This window comes from Varroa destructor, unplaced genomic scaffold, assembly GCF_002443255.2.
Source record: "Varroa destructor unplaced genomic scaffold, Vdes_3.0 BEIS01000003.1, whole genome shotgun sequence".
Classification (NCBI taxonomy): Eukaryota; Metazoa; Arthropoda; class Arachnida; order Mesostigmata; family Varroidae; genus Varroa; species Varroa destructor.
In genome coordinates, this window is record NW_019211456.1 from 50,693,302 (window position 1) to 50,718,084 (window position 24,783).

General features: G+C 38.6%; 2 protein-coding genes and 1 long non-coding RNA gene across 12 annotated transcripts in view; 2 read left to right on the forward strand and 1 right to left on the reverse strand.

Annotated features, from left to right (window-relative positions):
* Nucleotides 1-601: 601 nt before the first annotated feature.
* On the reverse strand, nucleotides 602-8,851 carry Tpi (triose phosphate isomerase). 3 transcript variants are annotated; one of them, XR_015323602.1, is made up of 8 exons: nucleotides 8,576-8,851; nucleotides 6,997-7,086; nucleotides 6,304-6,430; nucleotides 5,902-5,996; nucleotides 5,422-5,512; nucleotides 5,044-5,186; nucleotides 4,510-4,682; nucleotides 602-2,868 (listed from the first exon to the last, which is right to left on the reverse strand). XR_015323602.1 is itself a non-coding variant. In XM_022800789.2 (7 exons), the coding sequence occupies exons 1-7, from the start codon at nucleotides 8,684-8,686 to the stop codon at nucleotides 4,590-4,592; spliced, it is 750 nt and encodes a 249-aa protein (XP_022656524.1). In that variant the 5' UTR covers nucleotides 8,687-8,851; the 3' UTR covers nucleotides 3,965-4,589. The 3 variants fall into 3 exon arrangements, 1 of the variants encoding a protein (XP_022656524.1); XR_002672555.2 differs by lacking the exon at nucleotides 602-2,868 and adding an exon at nucleotides 3,965-4,144 and having other exon boundaries at nucleotides 8,576-8,850; XM_022800789.2 differs by lacking the exon at nucleotides 602-2,868 and having other exon boundaries at nucleotides 3,965-4,682.
* On the forward strand, nucleotides 900-3,490 carry LOC147757097 (uncharacterized). The gene is made up of 2 exons (XR_015323603.1): nucleotides 900-1,039; nucleotides 2,339-3,490. It is a non-coding gene; the product is annotated as an uncharacterized LOC147757097 (long non-coding RNA).
* Nucleotides 8,852-10,303: 1,452 nt separating the features above from the next.
* The window catches only part of fwd (phosphatidylinositol 4-kinase beta fwd), a 42,470-nt gene continuing 27,990 nt past the window's right edge, over nucleotides 10,304-24,783 (forward strand). The window contains exons 1-5 of one of the 8 annotated variants that reach the window (XM_022800382.2): nucleotides 10,306-12,263; nucleotides 19,598-19,665; nucleotides 20,281-20,959; nucleotides 23,544-23,616; nucleotides 24,044-24,671. In XM_022800382.2, the coding sequence (XP_022656117.1) occupies nucleotides 24,147-24,671 (525 nt within the window). In that variant the 5' untranslated portion in view covers nucleotides 10,306-12,263; nucleotides 19,598-19,665; nucleotides 20,281-20,959; nucleotides 23,544-23,616; nucleotides 24,044-24,146. Of the gene's footprint in view, nucleotides 12,264-19,597; nucleotides 19,666-20,280; nucleotides 20,960-23,543; nucleotides 23,617-24,043; nucleotides 24,672-24,783 lie in introns of all 8 variants that reach the window. The other 7 variants (XM_086985104.1, XM_022800384.2, XM_022800390.2 and 4 more) reach the window with 7 other exon arrangements.

A 24,783-nucleotide genomic window follows, 5' to 3' on the forward strand; every position in this document is an offset into this window, starting at 1 on the left:
TTGTATAATAATTAATAATTTGCCTCATAGTTTGCTGCTTTGGCCACGCATCCTTAGCGGTTAGATTAGGTTCGGATCCCACCTCACAATGGTTTTGGCAGTGTGATAAAATATTTTTCCAAGAATCATAAGAACTGCGATAGAGCGGTCACCAATGCACTCACTGTTTCATCGGGCCGTGTTTGTAGTCTAATCCGTTCGATTGCCTATTTTTAACATTTGATATATATAAGATGTTCCAGAACGCGCTTTTTGCATAGCAGTGTGCGGGCCTTAATATCGATTTTTGATTTCTTCTAGGAGCACGGTCGTTTTGCAGAAGGCACATAATACTTTCGAATTTTAAGTTCACTCAGAAGCGCCCCACAAAAAATCGGAGTTAGTACGTGTCTTTCGAATCTCATCCTATTTTGTTCAATTGCTCAAGATAACAAATGTCCGTTTCGAATATAGCATTTGCGACAAGGAGTCGGAACCGCCATGAACAGGAAGCAGTACCCTTGCGACAGGAAATCCGGGTACGATCAGCTCTAATAATATAGCACACGTTCCGGGCACGACTAAAATTGCTTATCAAAGGCTGGCAGGTAGAAGAAACCGAAACGGTACATTATTAACTTTTATTAATGAATAAATAAATGCAAGAATCCTTATTATATACATACTCGCGCAAACAACTGCCCACAGCGGGGGTGCAATTCTTTCGCCGATGTAATTTTTTCGTAATGGCGGTATTGTAGTCGCGTCGGCACGACAGAGCTTACCGAACGTACCAGAGGCAGCGGTAAGGGCTAAATGTCACTGCTATCTTCTCGCGTCAGTCCCTGTGCTTCGACCTCCGTCATTTACTTGCCTGTTTCCGTCGGCTTGTCCGATTTCTCTTGCTACGGCCTCGTCGTCGTCGTCACACAGTCTTGATCGATTTGGCAACTGCGTAGACGACGTCTGGCCTAATTATTTCGTGCCAACTCGCTTTGTCGTTTCGCTCTCTGCGTGTGTTAACGATCTATTTGTGTAGGTGGACAACGACAACGAATGGGTACGTCAAAAGGTGCAGTCTTGTAAACAACCGCACTGCTTCTATATCGGACGAGAATTGATATTTATAAAGCAAATGCCTCGCTTTCTGGCAGAACAAAATTATACTGTCGTTACACTTTTTTGCTTAAGACACTAGACCAGCTAGCATCATTGTCTTACATTTTGTATAAATTTGATGTTCATATTTGTATTTGGGATAGATTATTATACTTCATTATACAAATAATGCTCATAGTTTTCATACTTAATCTGTAGAAGAGGTCCATGTTTAATTTTAAAAATCATCGGCATTCAACGTTAACTTCAGAAATTATCTGTTGGACACAACAAGTAGTTTTCGGTTACGAAACTCCCTTCTTTTACGATCACCAGTTTTCTACGCACAGCTACATCCTTATTTTAAGAATTCATTTAATTACAAATCAATCATTTCATGATGTTCGTTACACCGATGTTTTTTTCGAATCGCTAATATAAGCTTAATATAAGTGATACTAATGTAAAATGAATTGTTTTCAACAAACTTGTTGCCAAAGTGCGAGTCTTCAACTTGAATCTATTCTAAATTACCTAGAACGATACATTTATGCAACAGTGCACTACCAAAGTATGTGTAGAAAACAATCAGCATATTTGTTTCAAGAGACAACAAAATTTGGTGGAAACATCTTTTGCTGACAAATCTGCAAAAAACAACATCATTGCAGCAATAATAATTGAAGAACATTCGAATTCTAATATATGATGATCAGTAATGACCGACATGTAAAAGGACAAACGCTTAGAATTAGCATTCACTACTGGCTTCTACATAACATTACATAGAACCTTCATGACATTTAGGAAAACTTTGCCGAACGTTGTCATTATTATGAGCACAAGGACAAACGAGAACTACGGCATGAATGTAGTACTGAACCGCAATCTAGCCTAAACAAAGCGCTTACAAAATTCAGAAGAATTTATTCGAGAGAAAGTTTTAAAACTCCTTTGACAGTTCACTGGGTGACGATACGTGCTCCCATGGACAATAATGGCTTTTCCTTCTGTACATCATTCATTTTTTTAGCTATACGATGAACAAGCACAATCGCCAAAGCCATTCAAATCGATTATCGTGTGTATATAGAAAGATATTCAGGGTTGTTTGTGCGAGTCAGCAAAAAAATTATTGCTAGACTGTTGCTACAACATATATTTACTAAATATACTACATTTTTTTTTACTAAACGTGTTTTTCCGAGAAAATTTCAATTCGCATGCATAGAATAACTCCTAATTATTCGTTCTGGCCAAGCACAAGTTCGCACGGTGCACAGCTGTGTCTAAGTCAATTTCAGTGAACGACCATTGAGTGTTGGAAGACGCTAACGAGCGCCGCCGTCGTAGTCGTCAGTTCGATGGGGGATGCAACGCCCGCAGTCTTTTTTACCTTTTATTTCCGCCCTACCTTGCTGTTCGATGGCATCTCATCCCCTAGAGGAAGCGTACAACCCAACGGGAAATAAGCAAATGATGCCTACGCCTGCCGTTTTCGCCGGCCAGAGTAGCAGTTCACGTCATTAGAGCTGATTCATGGGAGCCGAGCGAAGCCGTTTGGCGCCCAGTAACAACAAGGACACGCTCATCTTCGTAAAACCCATTCATAAATCACTCATTTGTTCAACAACAACATGAGATAGGATGGGATGGGGAAAGGAAGGAAGAAAGGGTGTAGTTACTGCTTTACGTGAAGATCATTATAGCTGCCGGCAAGGCCACAGCTTGCCGGTGACCGGTCTAATCTTACGAGAGGCGACAGCTTTAAACGTGTCCTTTTAATTTATCCTGTTCCAAAGCAACACAGAACAGAATAATTATGTAGAAGTATATATCTGCCGAATTCGTTCAAACTATATAACATTAGAGCGTTACAATAAATCTTGTTAAAAAATTGAAAGAATACAATGTCCGAATTCGGAAACATGACGGCTATAGTTGAGCTTGTGCTTATCTATTCGGAAACAAAGTACTCATTGTAGGTTGTGTCATCTAGGGTACTTATTAAGCCTTCTTTCAGGTTTTTTTTTTTCTGAATAAGTGTTTGAAATTCGTAGTATGTTAACTCATCAACTTCACTAATACATCACCGAACTTTGTTCTTCACTGCTTCATCTCATCGCGGAGCTGAAGTAGGCATGAATAACTACAGCCAGTATATGTTAAGGCTACTACAGATTCCAGCACTTCTTAAAGGCAAACAAGCACATTTTTATAGGAAACAGCGAGCCGGTACAGAATGTTGTTGATGTTTTACGCAGGCCCGAACGGAAAATGACATTAGTGAATGTAGGCACCTGCAATGTTGTTCACGTGACAATAGTATACAAGCATTGCCCAAAGTCAGATTCAACTAAACCACGTATATAATGAACAAAAATAATAAACCGCTTGTTTAGACAAAAGGAAATACGTGTTTTGCCTAGTCTTTCAAAGTTTTTAAGGATGGATATACCGGTTTCTATTTTTAGTAAATAGGTACCTTTCGGACGAAAAACTAAAAAGGTGTGGTAAAACTTATTTTTAAACATAGAAGCCTTAAATGGTGGTATCTTCTGTCTAACTGCGACAACATTCTCCGTGCTTTTTCTCAATACTAAAACGACCATATAAGTTGCCTACCCCTTATACAATAATATCTCTTAAGCAACCCAAATGTACGTAGCCCTAATAGATGTTTCAACACGCTTCCTTCCATATGTCACAAAATGGGCTATGCTGATAATACTACTATTAAAAAAAAAAACACGTTTCCAGTACGATTGCCATGTATTGGTTAATATTATAGCGAAAATGAAAAAGTCCTTTTATTCATAGTTATATTTATTTACTGACTAATTGGCTGAGTGAACAAAATCAATATTTGTAAATAAAATACACAGTCTAGCATTGAACCTGTTCCATTTATTTTTTTATTGAAAGAACTTTAGGACTCAAAGAGAAACATATTTCTATTTGCCTCCTTTTTGCGTGCTCATCACCCATACCGTTTTTTAACCATAACGTAGGGCGATTCACAGGTCATTTTACATGTAGGCTCAGGTTGGAACATCCCGACTCGCCACTGTTAAATAAATGTTGTGCATCAAAACGAAGTAGAAAGGGGAAATACTATCTGTAGACACGTTCGAAATTAACTCAAACAAGGTCTAAATAAACATCCTATATTAGCCTAACCTAGAACGCCTTCTGGCACACGCAATCCACTCTGACAGTGACACGAGTACCATTAAAAGTAGAAGAAGTGTCCAATCTTTTTCCGTTTTGCTCCGCAGTAAAATTGACGAACTAATTGTAGATATTTTTTAATTGTTTACTGTTGGTGGCCGCTCGTTATCATGTAAGGCATAGCTAAATCTTCTATTTGTGACCAAATAATCTCTGAATGCAATTCGTTCATCTTTCTATTAAATCGTTGTTCAATATTACCTGTGTGAGAAAATCGCTGCTCTGGCATCTAGATTTCGCTGCATTTGTCTTCCACAATCTTGGCCACACTTGGGTGTGAATTACTTTTTGGCGTTAACGATGTCTACGAATTCGGGCTTCAGAGAAGCACCACCAACAAGAAAGCCATCGACATCGGGTTTTTGTGCCAATTCCTAAAATGTAATGATCCAGATTGAAAATCTTTTCCGAGTAGCTACTTAAGGTGATTGACAGTTTAGAAAATAAGCCGTAGTAAGAATCCGTGTGAAATTTTACATTTGTGACAAAGGCTTCAAATCTTCGGATTTTCGAGACATCTGCGCTAAAGTAAAAACTTTCCTTAATATAAAAACAAATCGTACATGATTTTGACAGATTTTATATAACAGATAATGTTTTGATTATTATTATTTCTGTTAAAAGAAGTGCGTGCGACCGTTGCAGACTGGTATTAACACAAGACCTATATAAGTGTAACGTAAGTGGCATCATCATATATCACAACGGCAAATAATAACAATAGTAACAGAGTACCTTGCAATTAGCAGCCGTAACAGATCCACCGTAGATGATACGAATGTTTAGTCCAACTTCTTCTGAAACGTTCTTTGAGAGCCATTCTCGAAGTTTAGCATGAACTTCCTGAGCCTGCTCAGGCGTCGCAGTCTTTCCAGTGCCTGTTCACCAGAGAATTAAGTTCAAAATCATACACAAACGCCTGATTTTTTTTTGCTTAAACTAAATTTTGAAAATTCCTAAAAATTGTTCTAATGCATAGGCATTACATCATTATTGGAACATCTTTAAATACTCCTCAAAACGTGCACATAAGGTATGTATGGCAAACGCACTTGGCGGGCTTGCAGACTTGAAACCTCGCAAGCTATTTGAACAAACGCAAAATGAACATACCAATAGCCCAGACGGGTTCGTAAGCAATCACGACATTTTTCCATTGATCAGGCTTGATCAGGTCGGCGTAGGCTTTTGTCTGACGGAACACCTAAGTAATCATCCGTTAGTCACAATTACACAATTCTAGTAATTGTTACTTATACACCAAATGTTCCCTTAAAAATTTACATTAGTTTAAATTAAGCCTTAGCGGCAAAATGTCTATTAAGACTTATACAGAATAGAAGATCAGTTATCGGTGTAGTGTCATGAACTCAGCGTTTAGTGGAGAGGTTAGTTGTCTAAATGAAAATACTTCATTCACTGAATACATTACATGCATAGCTCTTCTATGGAAACTGATATTTTTGTAGGAGCTAACTTAACGTGTGCACGCCGTGGTCTGCATCTTCCTAGAACTGACGCTGGGAGTTAAGCCCTTGTATACCCTTAAGATAAAGAAACAGAACACAACGCCCTGTTGAAATATTCCCATACCACTTCTTCGGTTTTTCCGGCTTCTCTCTCTTCAAGCAGTTCTCCGATGCAAGCAATCACTACAAGGCCGCCTTGAAGTGCAAAGGCGCACTTTTCTGCAATAGGATTCATTGAGCATTTATTTGTAGCACTCAGAAACTGCCGAAATTTGTACCTTTATAGAAAAAGTAAAGCTGGGAAATTCGTGCATGATCCATAGGTCTTTAAGATAGAACAACGAACCTAAATACGAAACGCAGTTATACGCCAAGTAAATTTTATTCAAACTAAAAGGTACAATGAAATAGTATTAAACAATCAAATGATATTCAGAGCTCGAGTCAAACAGGTAATATATTCTATGATTGAGCAACACAAAAACCCAATAGGAACGGTAACGAACAAAGAAGGCCCATACAATACCTGCAATAAGTTGATCGTTCTCGCCGAACACATTGCGTCTTTCCGAGTGGCCAAGAATGACGCTGTCACCGCCACAGTCCCGAATCATATCCACGCTAAGTTCGCCAGTGAAAGCTCCGCTTGAAGCCTAATGCAAAAATTAAACGTATTGAACACTACAGCAAGTAGCATTGCTGCACTTAAATGCGAACACTAAGATATTACTACGTCTGCGTTTTTGCGAGTAATAAGCCTTCGATTCCAGTCAGCGATGAACTAGCCGCTGATCGCTAATTTACGGCATTCATTTATCAGGATCGAACTTGGGAATCAGAAGAAAAAATCAATTTTTAAGCAAATTATGTCCCACGAAAGGAAATCATTTCTGGATTGGTCTGCAGACCAGTAAAAAAATTTATGCAATAAAAATAATAATACCAGTAATGCTGCAAAACTGATGAAATCGATACCTATTACAGCTCTTTTTGTATATAGATGTTTACTTATAAAAATAATTTGTAAAAAATAGCAATATCAATACTTCTCACACTATTCTCTAATGACAATACTCTTCAATGATTTTACTGGGCGTATTTCTTTGAATACGCAGCGCACCAAAATCAAAAGTTTAGATAAACAAGCAGTATATTGGTAAAGTAAGGGCATCGTTGTATGTTTTGTGCATTGATCGTATGTCTGTTATGCCATCATCACCTTGTAGCAGTTTTGCCCGGCAACATGAATGCTGGGGGGAAGTAGGTCTCGTACAAATTGTATGTATGGTGCAGGAACTCCAACGCACACCTGAAATTATAATATGTTTGAAAAACTATACTATGTTATCGTTGTAGCTAATGTAGTAATAACGCAGTTGTAAATCCTCGCACTAGTTTTTCTGCCAACAATAATATTATGTAAAAGTATACCTTTGCTGCGTTGCTTCTTAAGTTACAGCAGCAGCATCATAATAAAGTAAGATGTCATGTCAATTGTTGAAATATGCACAAAAACGGATGACGCGGAAATATAAATAGGTGGGCAGAATATTTATGAGTATATAGCATCCGGTAAAAATTATTCTATCAAATAATAATGGTTATTTACTTGTACTTAATATTTCCACCTTAGATACGCGATCAACGATTTAAATATTTCCTCCATAGATAATAATATCCTTTGCTGTTACACAAAAAAATAAGAGAATGGATTATCGAAATACTCTATTTCCTTGAGGTAAAAATAGTACTGAAATTTAACATTTCAACTGTGGCGCGCTTTATATCACGTGGCGCCTTGTAATCCCTGTTTAGCGTACTGCCGTTTCCTAGAAGAAATGAATGGGATTCTACTGTTACGTTAGCATCTATAATGATTGCCCATAGATACTTAAAGATAAAAGAGTATTCGGGTATAACAAGCTAATTTCAAGAATCCCCATTTCGAATTCCAACACGGATGGATTCGCTTATCCTATAAAGTACTTGCTCCGATTGAGTAAGAAACGCTAATTTCAACATTCTAACATTCGACTGGAAGCGATACAGTGTTATTTCGGCAGTTTACGAGCTGGAAGGTCTCAGCAACATATAATACGAGGTTATATGATTTCGAAAGTTGTCTTATATTATAAAAATGTCAACAACCACTAAGCATAATCTTTGTAAAAATCTCCAGCATCATTATTTCAGCATACCTGTATTCATCCCACCATTTCATTTGAACACATTTAAACACGATATATTACCGCTTTGATAAAACAAATAAATAATCGTCAATGGACACCAAAAGAAGATAAACCAGAAATAATATAGCATGAAAACGACCTTTGAACCCGCAAAACTGACCGAAAGGATACCTGCTGTTCAGAAAAAAAATACTGATAACGGTTTCAAGCATGAATCCATTTATCTAATCTTATAATGTTTGGATGATACCTCACGCGAGAAATAAGTTTTTTTTTTAATAAAAAAAAATAAGTAGAAAGTCATCATTATAGCTAATAAAGTTTAGTGATTAATGTAGCGATAATGAGAATTTAAAGCTATTTTAAGAGAAATATTACTGAAAGACCCTATTACAACGGACCACAAGTAGATCGCATATTGTAGTTCAACAAAAACCTAAATAAATTAGAATAGCCACACATGATTTAAGGTTATTTACACAAACAGTTAGGTTACGACCATTACGTAATATAGTACCATGTATGTGATGCGAGTATTCCTACAAATGAACGTTTCTGTTACATGTAGTAATTGTTTTTAGTACGACGGCATTGTAAAGATGGTAATACCTCGGTTTCTGAATCAAGCTGCGATGTCTTCAGCCTATCGCAGATCACCTGAATAGACTGCTTAGTTCCGTTCAACTTCCAGTTTCCTCCAACGTAAAACTTGCGACCCATCTTGAGTTGTTCAGAGACGTTACAGTTATAGTAAGAATATGTTCAACAAACACGGCTAACGCTTTATGGTTAATGAGATTCCACCGGTCGTCTATATGACACGACTGAACTCGAAGCAGTGACCTCCGAAGAACGTTAATATCTACCAAGGTGTTCGCGAACCGGTCGTCCGATATACTATAACTTCGCAAAATATTCCCTAGAGATCCCTAGATATGGTAAGGAGGACCCGTTTGTGTTTGCATTACAATTTCACAGCAAATTCCCGTCAGCTAGAAGATGCGCTTTGAGATGGTCAATACTGATTTAATTATCCCCGTAACAGTGAAATAGTAACGTGCCTGCCTATTTAGAGGCGCGTAAAATAATCTAGATCCAGAACTAGGCATCGATATACCGTTTCTGAATGAAAGTCGTCTGTTTGATACAACTGAGACCATATAAATAAAACCCAACATATTACTGTGGTCTGCTACTGGGTATGCCATTTTGAAAATAAATAAGGGGAAAGTTTTCAAAGTAAAACAATCTATTAACTATTTATTATAAACGAAGCTAACTAAAATCTTACTAATTTTACTTACTGAAAAACAAACTAAAAGTCAACCGCCTCGACCGCTTTTTGGCGATTGACGAAAAACAATTTTTCAAAATGTTTTCCGTTAAATTCGTATCTTTCTAAAAAAAGTACCTTTTCATATTTATCCCAAAAGCTTCCACAAAGTATCCAGATCAGAATTGTAGACTTACATTTGCGTTTCATCATCACTTTACAGTATACTTCGCAGATACATCTAGTTGCTCCTCACTGAAAATCCAAGATGTATAAAAGCACACATTTTAGTAAGTAGAATAAATTGAATAGACGTCTTGTATAATTATTATTTAACCTTAAACACGTACAACTGACGCAGTCAAGAATATGTAAGGCACATTTAAGGCAACACTCAAGCTTCACGGCCAGACAAGTCAAGACAGAGTCGCGGCAGCAGTCTCCAGTAAGAAAGAAATAGCTAAACCGAAGTGTCTAGGTTGCCAGGCAAACTTCATTTAAGAAGTTGAGGTTCGAATGCCCTTAGATAAATTCTGCGTCGAATTAGTTACAGAAGAAGGCAAAACACAATTAAGGCTATTGTACTATGATGTGAGGAATTATTCGAATCACAAACCAACCTCATTTATTCGCCTATTCAAATAGATTCAGACACTTTTAAGGGATAAGCAGTTGTTAAGAATCTTTAAATAAGAAACACATTGAAGCAACTTATTCCATGGTGACTTTGTTTCTTAATCACCATTTAGCCTTAATTCATCGTTAGGATGTCAGAGCCATCGGAATGTTAACGGTTTCGTTAGCCTTTAGCTCCACTTAGAATCTATCTCTGAAGTCGACTTTGATGAAATGAGTAGCATTACGCGCGTAAATAAAGACTAAAGGCAACATTAAGCTGGATTATCAAAGGGTGATAAATCTCGAAGGACATCGGACTTCCGATCGCCCATTCGGTTCAGGCTTGTTTTTCACAAAACAGCAATGCATTCATTCGTTTGTAGCTAAGGGTATCTAGGGAACTTAAGTTCCCTAGATATCCCTAGTCTGTTATGTCTCCAGCCGCCGCGAGTGTTGAAAGGGAGATAACGGGGGAAACCATTGGATCGAGCCATTGGAGCGGGTCCACGGACAGGGTCGCTGCCGACGACGACGACGACGGCGGCAACGGCAGCGGCAGCAAGCTGTGTTCGTTCTGGTGCTGTTGGTGTGTTATGTGTCTGGTCCACCTGGTGGCTGCTGCCGCCAGGCTCGGTCCACGGCCAGTGCCTGTTTGCTTGCCTGCTGTTGCTGCCTGATGACTACAACGACTGACTGCGATCAGCAGCACACTACTACTACTGTTACTGTTTGTACTATTTCCGCTGTGTTACAATTAGTAGAACGATAGGCATAGTGGTTCCGTTGCTGTCGGGTGGTCCTTGGGCCAACATTAACACGGCCAGTAAGTGCTGTATCGTATCACCTATCTGTATTGTTGTATCTATGTGTGCGTGGGAGTGTATGCCGGATTTTCTTTTCAGCTGCTTGCAAGGCCCAACCGATCGCCCGCTTGACCGCCCACCTGCCCGCCCATCAGCCCATCCTTCCACGCCCGAGCACACAGTGGTACCGCCGCTGCTGCTACAATATCGTAGTGCGAAGCACCTTGCCCCCTGAGGGCTGGATTCCGGTTGAAGGGTGCCACCTATTATATGCCCAGCAGCAGAAACAACGGCAGCGATAGCAAAATTAGCACTGACACTCGAACGCGTTCGTGCTGTGCCGTGCTGACAGCTGTTGAACAGTCTAAAACAGCTTCAAATAATAGTGGCAATTTAATTTCGTCACCGATATTTCATTACTTAATCAATTGTCTATTGAAGCACCGATATTTCATCACCACGTCAATGTACATATGATATTGTGAAAGAACGGTGTACTGCTGTTGCTGCTGCGGTTACTGCTGCTGCAACTGTTTTTGATCGCTGTGCTGTGCATGCGAGTTTTTATGGCGTTAATGGCGATGGTACTTCTCCAATGTCTGCACAGGCCTGATAATTCGCCTCTGACCAATGGGATCGACAAGTCTATATAGAACAGTTTGGTACACGACAAACATCTACCCAGCTAAAGGAGTACCGTCAAAAACATCAGCAGCAAATCAGCGAACAATAATAATCATCAGCCGTAAAAGCGGGACATACCGAAGATAACGAGAGAAATTACAAACTACGGCATCCAGTTCCAATTTTGCCACCAGCTGCAACGTTCAACACCGAGAAAACAGCTAGCGACAGATCACGAATGGGTTTACTGTTGTCGTTATTGACAAATCGACCCAGAACCAGCGCCAAGCGCAAGTAAATATTACTGTTAATGATGTCTATCGTGAGTACAGGCAGATGATTTTTGACATCGCGAGTTGTTCACGTGTTTAGTATTTAGGCTGTTACCTTTGAAATTCTTCGGTAACCAGCGCTTGGGTACTTGTGAATGAGCAACAGCATACGTACGGATATCTCATGTTATAGAAGAAATACCAGAAATTATACTGGCTTTCACCAACTTGTAGATTTACAACTCATTAAGTGGTAGTTGTTCGAAGAGGAGCATTAATTCGGTGAAAATCTGGCATTGGTATCGATCCATACTTTTAATGTTCTAAAAGATCACAACAGAAACTACGACTCCAACTACTTCTGCAGCGAATGAAAATCGGAAAATAATAATTGTCGACAACGCATCCATGCGAACATTTTTGGTCTTAGAATAATGACGTTATTAAAAATAACTACAGCGTACACGTTAACAGTACAGTCAATGAACTGAACATTTACGGTGAGTCCGCGATAAGCATGTGTCTGCCTATGTTTCTGATATATTTTGAAAATGAATAAGCTGTAACAAGTGATACCTATACGGCCAATAGTGTTGTCCAGGAAAGATGACGACGGCGGCACAGCCTCAGTGGCAATAGGGACCTAAACTTAGTCTTCGAGGAACCTTTGGGCTCTACAACCACAGTACCAATACTTCATCCGTCAGGTACGTCTCAACCAGCCTTTGCTTATAATAGTAAATAGCAGAAGCCAAATTTTGATATTATTTAATGCTATTCTTAATATTGTCTAGTGCCTATTAAAGTAAATGTACACTTTTTAGCCAGTATTCACCAATTTTTTAGAAGGGTTAATATGTTAATTAACAACCCTTAGCGTGTAGCGACCGTTCTGACGAGCCGGCTTCTAACTAACTTCTAAACCGAAAAATCGTTGAAGGTTAATTGTTCTTTTTTTTTATAAGTTAATTAAAATTATCTTGGATTATGCCAAACTATTCATTTCTTGCGTAACTTAAAATTGAGTTGCCTTAGTGGCTTTTGGCTCGCAAAAGATTTTGTATCATAGAATAGATGTCATATTCTTTACAAAAATCGAAGGAAACTGAAAGAAAGATGCCCTTGGTGTATTTATCTATCGACATCTAGTAGAAATATTCAATTTTTTTCTAAAACTAAATGTGTTGCTCTATAGACATTTCAAAGAATCATATTTTGTCACCGATTGCGTATATTTCAACTAGATGATTTTGGATATTCCCGTACCTCCTGTCGATAAAAATAAGTGGAGAATCTCCCAGTGGGAGGCAGATGTACTCGCTCAGCTCAGACATATTGATTGTTTTCGTCCATAACAAGCAAAGTATGAGTGGCAAATAATATGAGGTGAGATGGTTAGTGGCTTTTAGATAGTCTGCATAGCTGTTGTAATAGTTCGTAATATGGTAGCAGCAAATCACTGGTCTAGTCTAAGTTGTACATCTACGAACACTGTACAGAGGACAGAAAAATTTTCTTAGAAGAGATCCATCAAGCATCATGCTTACCAGATTAGTTGACAGGGAACTATCGCGCCATTTTTAGGACTTACTGTTACAGCACATATGTGCACTTACCCTTGTGTGGAATGTATGGCCCTATTGAGCATGGCCGGTAAAAATCAGGACTGCAAAGAGTTTGTTTACTGAAGTCAAAGCAAGCAGTTTAGTTAAGTCAAACCAAATTACTTTCAAGAAATATATATAACATATGGATAAAAATATGGCATCCAGTTTGGAACACTGGCAGAGTGAATGCTGCTTTGTACCTAACCGTTAACAAGGTAAACTGCGATTTAATTTAGAGGTATGTCTCTATGTATCTGCCAACTCTTCTTCGAATATTCTATAACGTAGACATTGTTAGATTTAGAAATCGTTTCGTTCACAGCAGCTGATTCTTTGAAAAATGCAATATTGCATCATAATTAAGTGCAACCATAACGAAGAGCGAACATCATAGATATAAGTACTGTGTATTTTTGTCCTTGGCCGTCATGAGTATATATGGGATCAAAAAGTTCAAATTGTATTTACATGTAATATGTTCGTAACTGCGATCAACATAATGCCATTGTATTAATCGAGAATGGCGCACATCTATATCTTGTTAATTACGTTTGCAGTGCGCATAGTTTATTACGATTTGCCTTATTCAAAAACAGAATATGGATTGGTGGGAATTGGATACTGACTGTAAGATTCTGTGTTTGATCTCGAATCTATACCTTTCAGTCCACTACCACAAACGCTTCTTCACGTTTCGCGTTTACGAGATTCTCTATAATACAAATAATTGGTTTAAGATTATTTCAATTAATTCTTTGTTTTGATTCCCCAGTGCAGAAAATAATCTGGACACATGATACTACGCAAGGTAGCCAATACAGCCCCATCTAATAATTACTAGTTAACTTACATATATGGTGTATAACATCACGTTATATAGAAATATCTACCTACTTGTACTTTGTATCCATTATGATGTTCAGGTAATAATCGTACCTGTCATGTGAAAGTATTATTACCTCTGGCATAAAGGATAAGATTACCTATTATTTCTTGAGCATCGGTACCAAGATATATTATACGGTCGGGCGGTGCTTAACTGAATAGCCAAGTGGTCAGTTGGTGTGAGACAACGCGTGAAGTTTTTGGTACCTAGCAGGTTAGACATATTTTCGAGATCCAACGGGTATCCCAGAAAGTGGGAAGATATTGTTTCCAACTCCAAATTTGGATCAAATTTAAATCTTCAACTTTGAATGAAAACTCAAATATAAATCTTTCTATTATAGCGCTTCGAGAGCCATATGAAGTTAGCGGCTTCATTGGCTTTTCACCCAGAACTTTCCCAAAGATCTAAAGAAATTATCCATAACGAAATATACTATCTTTACACAAAGAGATAATTTAGAAAATATAATGTAGTAAAGAGCTTCTGCATTTCATGTTAATGAATGACTCCTTTATACACCTATTCTCTCGCAAGTGTGTGACTGCACACGCATTTCTAGATAACTAGCATGTGGGCGAAAAACAAATAATTCTTATTTTTTGGACAGTCGTATTTACACTTTTAGTAAAAATCCGAGGTGTCCAAAATGACCGGTATCAGTCTATCTGTCTAGAAAATAAAGCGATATACCAACACAATGAAGATTTAAACAATAGAGCCAAAGCGTGTATTGCAGGTATGGATAGTTGATGTGGTCACTCAGAAAATATGGCCGTTTAGTTTAGAACACGAATGGGTCGTGAAAGTCACTCTTGTACGGTTTTTAGTAGGATGCTTGCCTTCTTGCGTTATATTTCAGGAGTGGGTGCTGGCCCCACCAGGTGAATATAGTTGCACTCTGTGTGTAAAATAAATGCTATATGGTTCACACTTTTGTAGTGAATAGACGCTAGAGATCAAATCGAAAGGTTCTAAACAACATTTAACGCCACAAAGAATTATATTTAACAAAGGCTTTATGAAGAGGTAACTTTTCAGGCCCATCTACAACGCTTTGTGCGTATTTATATATTACATCAGCTCTCTTTTAAATAGCACAAAAATTGCTATGAAGTTACATGAGATCAGTTAATTAAGGTGCCTGATACAAGATTAGATGACCAGTTTAACGCAAGACCATTGGCTGCTTTTAAAGTTAAAACGTCCGTGGTGAATATGTGCTCCGTACTAGTCGAGTGCGAAAGTTTGCACTCGGCTTTGCATATACATAGAATGATACATTTAAGTTAGAGAAAACTTCGGCGAGTTGCTTGCTGTAACAGACACGCGTTCATATGCTTTTGCTCGTACAGAAAAAAAACAGTTCTTTTAAAAACAAATTTGTCGTGGCGGGAAGCAGTGCGAATTTAAACGGGGATCAACTATCACATAATCTTTTTATGGTAGGCGAAGCTTCAAGAAGGATGAAGAACTTTTTTATGGATGAAATTGGCGATTTTCGATTATTCCTAGTTTCCATTTTCTGAAGACCCTGAAAAAAATGTTATCGAGGCGAACCAGAAAATTTTTATGAGGTTAGATTTAAACTGCTCAAAAGACCACCAGAAAGGCTCGAAACCATTTTTTAATACACCTAGGTTATTTAGGCAGAAACTAACGAAATATTAAGCTTTCAACTCAGTCTAGAAAAGCTCCAACAATTAGTCTTTTTGAAACTTTTTGCATCTTTTGAACACTCATAATTTTGGCGCTTTTGACCTGCTATCAGCCTGAAATTTGGTTTTGCTTAACTTTTTGTAGCGTATCTCCTTAGCGAGCTTACGCCTACTAATATCGCTTAACGCGCTTGCTATTAAAAAGTTGCTTGCAGATTAAAGGGGTATTTAAAAAATGACTAGACATAGGTCCCAAATGAAATCTGTAATAGCGGTGAATAATGATTATCTAAAATAAACATGTCCATTAGAAATAACGTTTCTAGCATGTATAAAAGAGACATCGGTGAATTAACTGTCTTTTGTTTAAATATAGTTTTAGGTAGAGAATAAGGAAAATTCGTAATTCAGATCTGCTTTTTTATATGTTGGGTGGTCGAAAAAAAGTACCGACAATTTTCAAGCCAAAATATTTTTTATATCTTGAATATCAAATGATATTACTTAACTAAATATGCGCTATTTTTATTGGCAACTTTCTGCAATTTTGCCGATAAGATCATAATACCATTACTGAAGAATACCTGTGGTTTTTGAAGAAAAATTGTGACAGGATACTTTTGCTGCTCTCTGTTGAGCTTTAATTAACATCATTAAAGGAATTTTGCCGAGACCGCATAGTGCAAGATAGAGCGAGTAGTTGGACAGTGTAAGACTCGGGTATGCGGCGAATGCATTCAAATTATATATATATGAGAACACCTGTCCACTAGTTCCGACTGGTCGTTTTTTATTACTTTGTTATAATCTTGTTAGTCGTTGAAAGTAGAAGTCCGGATCAATCGTTTGTCAGGCGATAGCCTTCTTCGAATCGCACCAAGCACATAGCATTACATTCTTTTACGTGACTCTGAGGTTTGTTACCGATTATGGAGTGAATTTTTTTTCACGAGGTACCGTAATATGTGGTTTACGTTTCATCACCTGTGATCAACTACTTCAACGGTTCGACTTCATTGCACTTTTGTGGCGTCCAAATATGGAACTTCTTCTTGCAGCCAGTTTTCTTCAAACGGTTTAAGACTGTTAGATGGTGGATACTTAGTTCTTTAGATATGCTAGGGCTATTTAAGTGTCGGTCTTGCTCAGCTTTTGCAATAATTTCATCAACTTTTTCCGTAATTGATTGATCACTACGAGAAGTACCTTTTACACGAATCTTTTCAGAACGAACGTGACAAAGCCATCTTTGGACCATTTCTTTCGACAATGCATCTCCGCTATAGACAAATTGAATTTGTATGATCCTGGGTAGTACTTGTGCCTTTATGGTAATGAAATTATAAAATCTGACAAATTTTTGCAGAAATTTCATTCGTCTTCAAGATGATTTATTATAAATCTGAATAAAGGCATGCTAATAATAATTTTAGCACATCTTCTGCTGCCAAATCTCAGCCTCTAGATGACACTAGCACTAACTCGGTTTATCTTGCATGAGATATATGAATTTAAAGCCACCCATTTGACAAAACGGTCACTGCTTTTTCGACAACTCAATATTACGGCCTACTCTCCCAATGTTATTACTGAAAAAATCGACAGGTATTCTCTTCTAAGCAAGGATTGGAGAGAGCTTATTTCTTAAGACGATCAAGCTGGTATTGTTAAGTGGTTGACTCAAAAACTATTGACTAAACTTATCTTATATATTTTACTCACTTCGAGCCTTGTCAAACATTGTACAATTGAATTCTCCTCGTAGGTTTTAGTATTAGCGCTCTGTAACTTGGGGGTAAAAATACTTTTTGGGTAGAACAATCAAAGGACTGAAAATGACTGTAGTGTAATTAAGAACAAAGAGAAGGAAGGGATTTTTTTAATCTGATCTGCAACAACGTTAACAACGCATTATATTAGCCAAAACGAACTAGTTAAATACGGACAGTACACTGGACAAAAGTACGTTACTACTCATAAAAATACAATAAAAAAATGAATGAAATTATGAAGGTATGTTTTTATTTTATATTAGTGTTTATCTATACAAAAAGGATAACCCTGGTAAAAAAAAGAATAGCACGACAATCAAATGCAAACAGTCAAATAGGTATACGTTTATGTTCGATAGTTGCCAGTAAACAGTGCGTTGTGCAATGAAATGTATGACATATATATATATATATATATATATAACGGTGCAAGCAACATGATATTCAACATAAGTACATGTCTATGACTCTAGGGGCAGAGCAAATGGTTGTGAAGCGACCAATGACGTCTAAGTTAAGCCAGTCCGTCTCATCTTTGGGGCAGCAATGAAAAGGCCAAAATCACGCAAGAGTTGTTTGAACGAGTGGCTTATTGAAAGTCGTCCCGTGTGGTGTTGGGCGCCAGGAAGCCCAAGCGATGGCCTGGGAAGTATGATCGACTTGCGAAAAGACGGAAATGGTCACCGAACCAGATCGTGAATCGTCGAAATTAGCAAGAAGTGGTTTTCGTTGCGTTCGACTTAAGGAGCACCATAGGTGAATCGTAGGAAAACTTTAAACAAAAGTTGCATGGGCATTTGTCCCGATAGAGGCTGGTTTCCTCAGTCGCTACGAGGGTTGGCGAGATACTAAGCGAGTTCGTGAGTGCTAAACGGTATCAGCTAGACGCGTTGGGTATGAGTTTAGTGTGTCCTCGGATAACATTCTCAGGTAGGCGAGATCAGCACTTTTCTTTAATTTTCTCCCAGGGGCAAGAATAACTTCCTATGCCGAGTTGAAAGTTTGGATGGTGCAAGACTATATGCCAAAGAAGTTTTTTGATGGTGGGGCGTACGAAGCGAATTGCGCTAGCATTGTGTAGTTCTCTCCAGTTCGACGACGGAAATGCGGCTTGAATCATTGGTTACTTACTAACTCGTTTACCATGAGCCTTTGCAACGGTGCCGATTTCGTGGCACATCAACTGGCGGGATATCGGTGGATAGTAGTTATCAGCGTACTGCTGAAGTCTGGAAAATGGACGGGTCTGTACTCACACAAAGCACGCTTTCCCATTTCGACCCCAAGAAATAAAAACCTTTATCCTGCAAACAGTCGGGGTCTTGACGCGTTTTCCATTGTCATTAAGGTCATACACACGCAAACTGTCCACTACCTGATGTCATGTTATTTTCCAAACAGAAATTTGGACCAACACGGATGCTTATGTACGCGACTGCGATGTGGGTTAATTTGTACACTCCTTTCTATTCGGCAAGCGATTTGCTAATCCACCGCTAGAAAATGAGTGTTAATACGATAGGGCGGGCAGCCGCTAGTACTACCACGAGAACAAAACTGGCTGTAGGTCTTGGTGTATGGGTACGTTGCGGCGTCGAATGCCGGCAGTTGTGCCACTCATTATTGGGTTGGGATAGCTATTGGATAAGTATACGAAAAGATCATTCACTTAGAGAAAGCGATGTACTACTGACCGCTAAAGCATATCGGCCGCGGAATCAAGACATCTCGCTCGGTAAACATGGCCAAGCTGCGACAAACGATATGGTACATTACCCCTTGAAACACGCTCATATAGTACTAGGCGACTATAAGGGGTTTCGTTCTGTGAAGCGTTAATTCCTGAAAGCGAATGCCATCACTAAGCCGGTTCGTTTCCATGTACATCCTGCTGGTAACTTCCTAATAACTAATGTCCTTAATAGAAGGTAACGCACCTGTTACGTCAAAATATTTTATACTAATGTTATATTTACTACTAGTGTTATGGTTTTTTTTTTACATGACGCCATACCTGAAAAAAACTTAATGAAAATACTATAATGAGTTTAATATTCTTAATAATACCTCTATATTATGTGTACTTCCAATCACCCTCACGAAATTGCTTTGAGGCAGGACAAACAGCGATCGGTGTCAGAAGCAGCGGCCCACGTAACTGTTAGAAACGTTCGACCGACACAACGGTAAACATCAATAACATAGTAGAAAAAAACTCAGTTATATAGTGCTTTATAGCTAATCCTCTTCTATCGGTGTACGTTTCTTGAGTCCTCGGCGGGTCATAACCGTACGCTTTATAACTATTAATTAATTAGTAATTAGCTCATTTTTTGTACTTTATAAGGCGTTCCTACTTTTTTTTTATGGAGGGAGTGCTACATTGGATGACTTTTGTAACTTTTAATTTACATAAGATGCCAAATACACTTGAGGCTATGACTGGGAATGTAGCGCAGCTAGCAACGTGAAATATAAAATGGGATATTTCATATTACTACTAGTGATATTTTATATTACTTTTTGGCCTCTATTCCATGGAGCTTTAGTAGTTCTCAGACGGTTATACCAGAAGTAAGTGACCAAACGTCTGTACGATCATTTTAAGTGTCGTTACATGGAGACATAATGATTTCTGCTTTGATAGAGGCAGACGCACGTCCACGCCTATTATATAATCTCTTGCGGTTACTAGGTTATAACACCCATGGACAGTGTAGCGAGTATTTTTGCGCGAAGCGATTTAGACTTAGCTTGTTCACATTGAATTTTTATATATCTTATGTCGTACTTTTCTGCAGCTGCTTCTGTGCTTCAACGGCTGCTGTTGTGACGTTCAGGCTAATGGAGGAGAAGGTAAAGGGATCAGCGAGTGAATCGGTGTTTTGACTGCTGCTGAGCTGACTGCTCAGACGTTTCCCTTCGCTTTTGCCCCGTTAGCCACGTTGTACCTTCCGACATTGCTACCGTTGGCCTTCCGCATTTCGTCTACTTCGTCTTCATCAGTCGTCCAAAAACCTTAAACGAACACGCACACCTAGTAGCCGTCGAGCAGAAGCAACGAACCCGTCGATGATTCGACTGCAGCCACCATTCCAGCCACTGCTTCTACTACCTATTTTATACCACTGTAGCTATATCACTGATCGTTGTTTTTGTGCTGTTACTGTTGCCGCCGTTTCTGCCGGTGCTGTTTCGACTGCACTCCGCCCAATCTATGGCATTCACCGCCCTGTGTTAGCTGTAATAGTGATGATGGGCATTTGTTCGCCTTGTCGTCGTCTGTCTGTGAAGTAAAGAGAAGGAGGGGGCATTAAACGGGGCGGCGGGTTGAAATGGCCCCCATTGTCGATAATGTCGATAGCATTCTATTAGCGGCGATTCCACAGCTGACGGGAAAAGTTTAAAAAGCGCGGCGACGAGATCGCGAAAAGGCGCGCGTGAAACGCCGTAATTACGACAAAAGCGCACGCTTGTGTGGTGAGTGCCTCGTGGCCGTACCGAATTAATCTTATATTTGGGTAGATTACGGGTAAACATGTAATATGCCACAGGTTGCGACTAGACACAAAATAAATTGCATCGTGTAGACGGTTAGATATTATTTGTATGTTTGCCCTATTTATAGTCGTTGCGTTACTTTTCTCCAGGAAAATCTGCTCTCCCTTCTTGTGTATGTAGATATATATATATATATTACCCATTACTACCTTTTCCTCTCAGTGTTTTACTCTCAGGTAACATTAGGGGTTTTGAAAATGGAACGCTGAAACCTATGCGAATTGCGAACGTAACACTGTGAATTATGTCGTAATTTACGTTGGCAATACTTATGCTTGCAGTAGTGCAAGTATCGCCGATCAAGTGTATGACTGTTATCCAATCACTGAAATCAGGAAAGTGTGCATGGAAGAGGCTAATCCCTTAATCAAGAACAATTAAGTTCCATTTTTATGACAGACAATAATTAATCAGTGTGTAATATGTACCGCACAAGTCACTATATTATTTATTTCATTCATATTTTATTAGTTTAAAAGTCTTGTGAAAGAGATGGTGGTAAAAACCTCTATTGCAGAGTACGGACTACCTAGTCGTAGTAAAAATATGATTTCATTATGTGGCAGTTATGACAAAAAAATCGAGTCGTTTTGTAGTTACGCTGGCTTTCGGTGTGTTTTACGAGGTATGGACATTTTTGTTCTTGTTAGAACTATCGTTTGCTTCTAGCAACCGTTGCAGTCTAGTTTTATCGTTTAACGTACGTAAATATTCTATTAAGTGCAGCTATATTATATAAAAATGTTACAGGGTGATAAGTGTGACGAAATAAGTGACTCGCTAAAAGAGTGAATGTGTAACAGACAAGATAGTGTAATAGATGCACTTTCACTAGTCAATTGTGCAAAATGTAAATCGCACATGGCTAAGTCTAATGTGCAGTACATTAAATTATTCTGTAGAGCCATAAATTAAGGTATTAATAATAGTTCGATAATTACAAAATAATTGGGTATTTGTTGAATCGTCGCCTACACAGGCTTATAGTACTGACAAGACGGCTCAACATTTTGTGTAACATTTGATTAGTATGTTATTCATAAGTTTTGATAAGCTTACAGAATTGAGCAAGCTAACCTTTCACGCTTTTGAAGTTAAAAGATTTATGCGATTTTCTGATTAGTCGTCTTAGTCATGGGCAAAGCAACGTGAGATTATCGTATAATCGACTTAAGCAATTACTCAGCGGGTTCAAAGCAAAATGAAAACAAACCATGAATGTCGTAGTGGAAGACTGCAAAAAAAAACATGAAGATTCGTTGATAATAAGCAAATTAAGTTCAGAACGAAATTTTTCATTTTGTCGCTAATTTTTCCAAGGTCTTTGTGATCTTACAGCTTATTGGTATGGTCTTTGCTGTTGCACGATGTAACGTATCCAGGTCTTAGCACCATCTTGAACAAAATTTTGTAGAACCCCCAGGCAGTCAGCTTTGCCTGCCCTTTTCATTGCTTTCCTATTTCAGTTAACGAAGATAGCATGGACTGTTATATTCTGATGCGAACATTTCACACACAAGTATAGACTTCTTAACAAACGTATCTTCTAATTAGCTATACTTGTCGAAATAATTCCGGCTCATCTATGATATGCTCAATATTAGTGCCACAATAGAACCGGTTAGCGCGCGCTATTTTCATATTATTGATTACAATCATTATCACTCTCAATGGCATTGCGAACACGAGACGAAATCATATATATTATCAACATTGTAATGATTACCATAGTAAATCGTTTACGGCTCTGTAATACCGAGAGTCATCGAAGTATCTCAAAGCGGGAGTAATGCGTGGTTCTTTGTAGTTAGTGCTGCTGCTATAGTCGCCTAGACAAGACGAAACTGAACCTAATTCCGTTAGACACCAAGAGACGTTCTTAAGTATTTAAATTTCTTTTTTTTCTTTCTATTCTTAGCGCTGCCTATTAGCCGTTTCCATTGCGCAAAGCGTGCATTACTTTCAGAGAATGTCAACAAAAAAAAAGGTTGCAACACTTTATATACTTAGCAGATGGGGTCAAAGTGCCTTCACATCTGATTTAAGAAAATAAAAATACAAAAAGCTGATAGGCCAGATAAATAAGGGGCTAGCTAATAGGCAAGTAAGCCATGCGCGCCATTGTCGGCGATAAAGCAACCCGTGGTAATCACAAAGTGAATGGTAGAAGCATGCCAGAAGAAGACACTTGCCCCCCTACATCTAAATACTAATAGGGAATGCTGCTATCTACGTTGGTTTATGCTTTCTATAAAGTGCTACGATTTAATAGACTGTTTATGCTATAGTAGACAATCCTTGGGTTTGAGCCGAATCGTAAAATCAACTTATGTAACGCAACGCAGTGTACTGATATGACTAATAGAACTGCATTTGCATTAGGTAGCCAGCGGTCATATATGCAAGTATTATTGCCCTTATTATTGTTACCATTTGTATATTTTTAAATAGTTATGGCTTTAAAGTCAAGCAGATTTTTTCGTTTATTGACTTTTCATTTAAGGTCAACTCAGATAGTAGGACAAGACGTTATTACCGTTTCTGTGATACCGCAATCACAAAAGCTACAGCACCTAGTGAGTATTTGGAAAAGCCGTCTTGTTTTTAACTTTTTAGTTAGAAATAAATAAATATTAAATTAATGGCAATTTTGAGTAGCTTCAGGATTTACCATAACAGCTGCCGTTTATTTAATTGTTCTAATAATCTAAGCACTCCAGACGTTCTGCTGTCTGATCGCATCTTCGATCGTATTTACAGCTATAGTCAACGACTAGATAATTAGATTAATTTATAAATTAATTGATATTAATAGCCATCCCGAAAATCCAATTTCAAATGGAATGACAGATAATGACTTCCTGAACAGTAGGGATGTTTTTTAGCGCTTCTAAAGGTATCTGATTTGGTGCTACAGACCGAACTTTGTTTTAGAGAGGTCAGGTTAATTTTGGAGAAAATTTTTCTCATAATAGTCAAAACTGTTTTTGCTTCTACTTACAGAGCCCTCTGCCAGCCGAAGCGGATGGAGTTAAGTGAACGAAAAAGAAGGACATAAGTAGAGAAAATTAGGGGCTCTACTGCAAAGGAAGTCAGTTGGCAGAACATGGAACTAGCAAGCGTTCATCGAAGGGGTCATCATCGAGGAGCATCGCTTGACCTTCGCTCCATGTTTGGTCTCGGTTCCGGGCTGCACGTTCAACATTTTAACTCTGAAGTCAGTGTTCCGACACCTGATCAAACTTCGTCCGTCAAAAAACCCACTCAGCAGTATCCAGTTGCTAGTCATGACACGCATGACGTCTACCCCGTAGCATGTTACCCACTGCGGATTCCCGGTGGTGCTGCCAGGATTACCAAGAGTGGTACATGCGATTCTTGTGGATCTTCCTGTATGACATCATCTTGTAGTTGCGGTACAACGAGCAATGGCTGTGGGGGGGCACACTGCGGTCAACGAGAAGCAGTTGCTCTATCAACACCTGCCCCCATTTCAAATGCGAGACAGCAACATCAGCACGTGCGCAACCTCAGCCTTGATTCAGCTCTTCAACAGCAGCGTCAGTTGCAACATCAGCACCATTTGCCATTACATGCGGCTCATCTAAACGAGCATCCGCTTCTGGTGCAAGTAAGTTATTAAGGCCAAACTAAACAATTAGCTCTAGTTCTTGTATTGGTGTCTTGAAGTATCACAAACAAGCCATTACCGTCTCGAGTGCAATATTCTGTTGAACTATTCG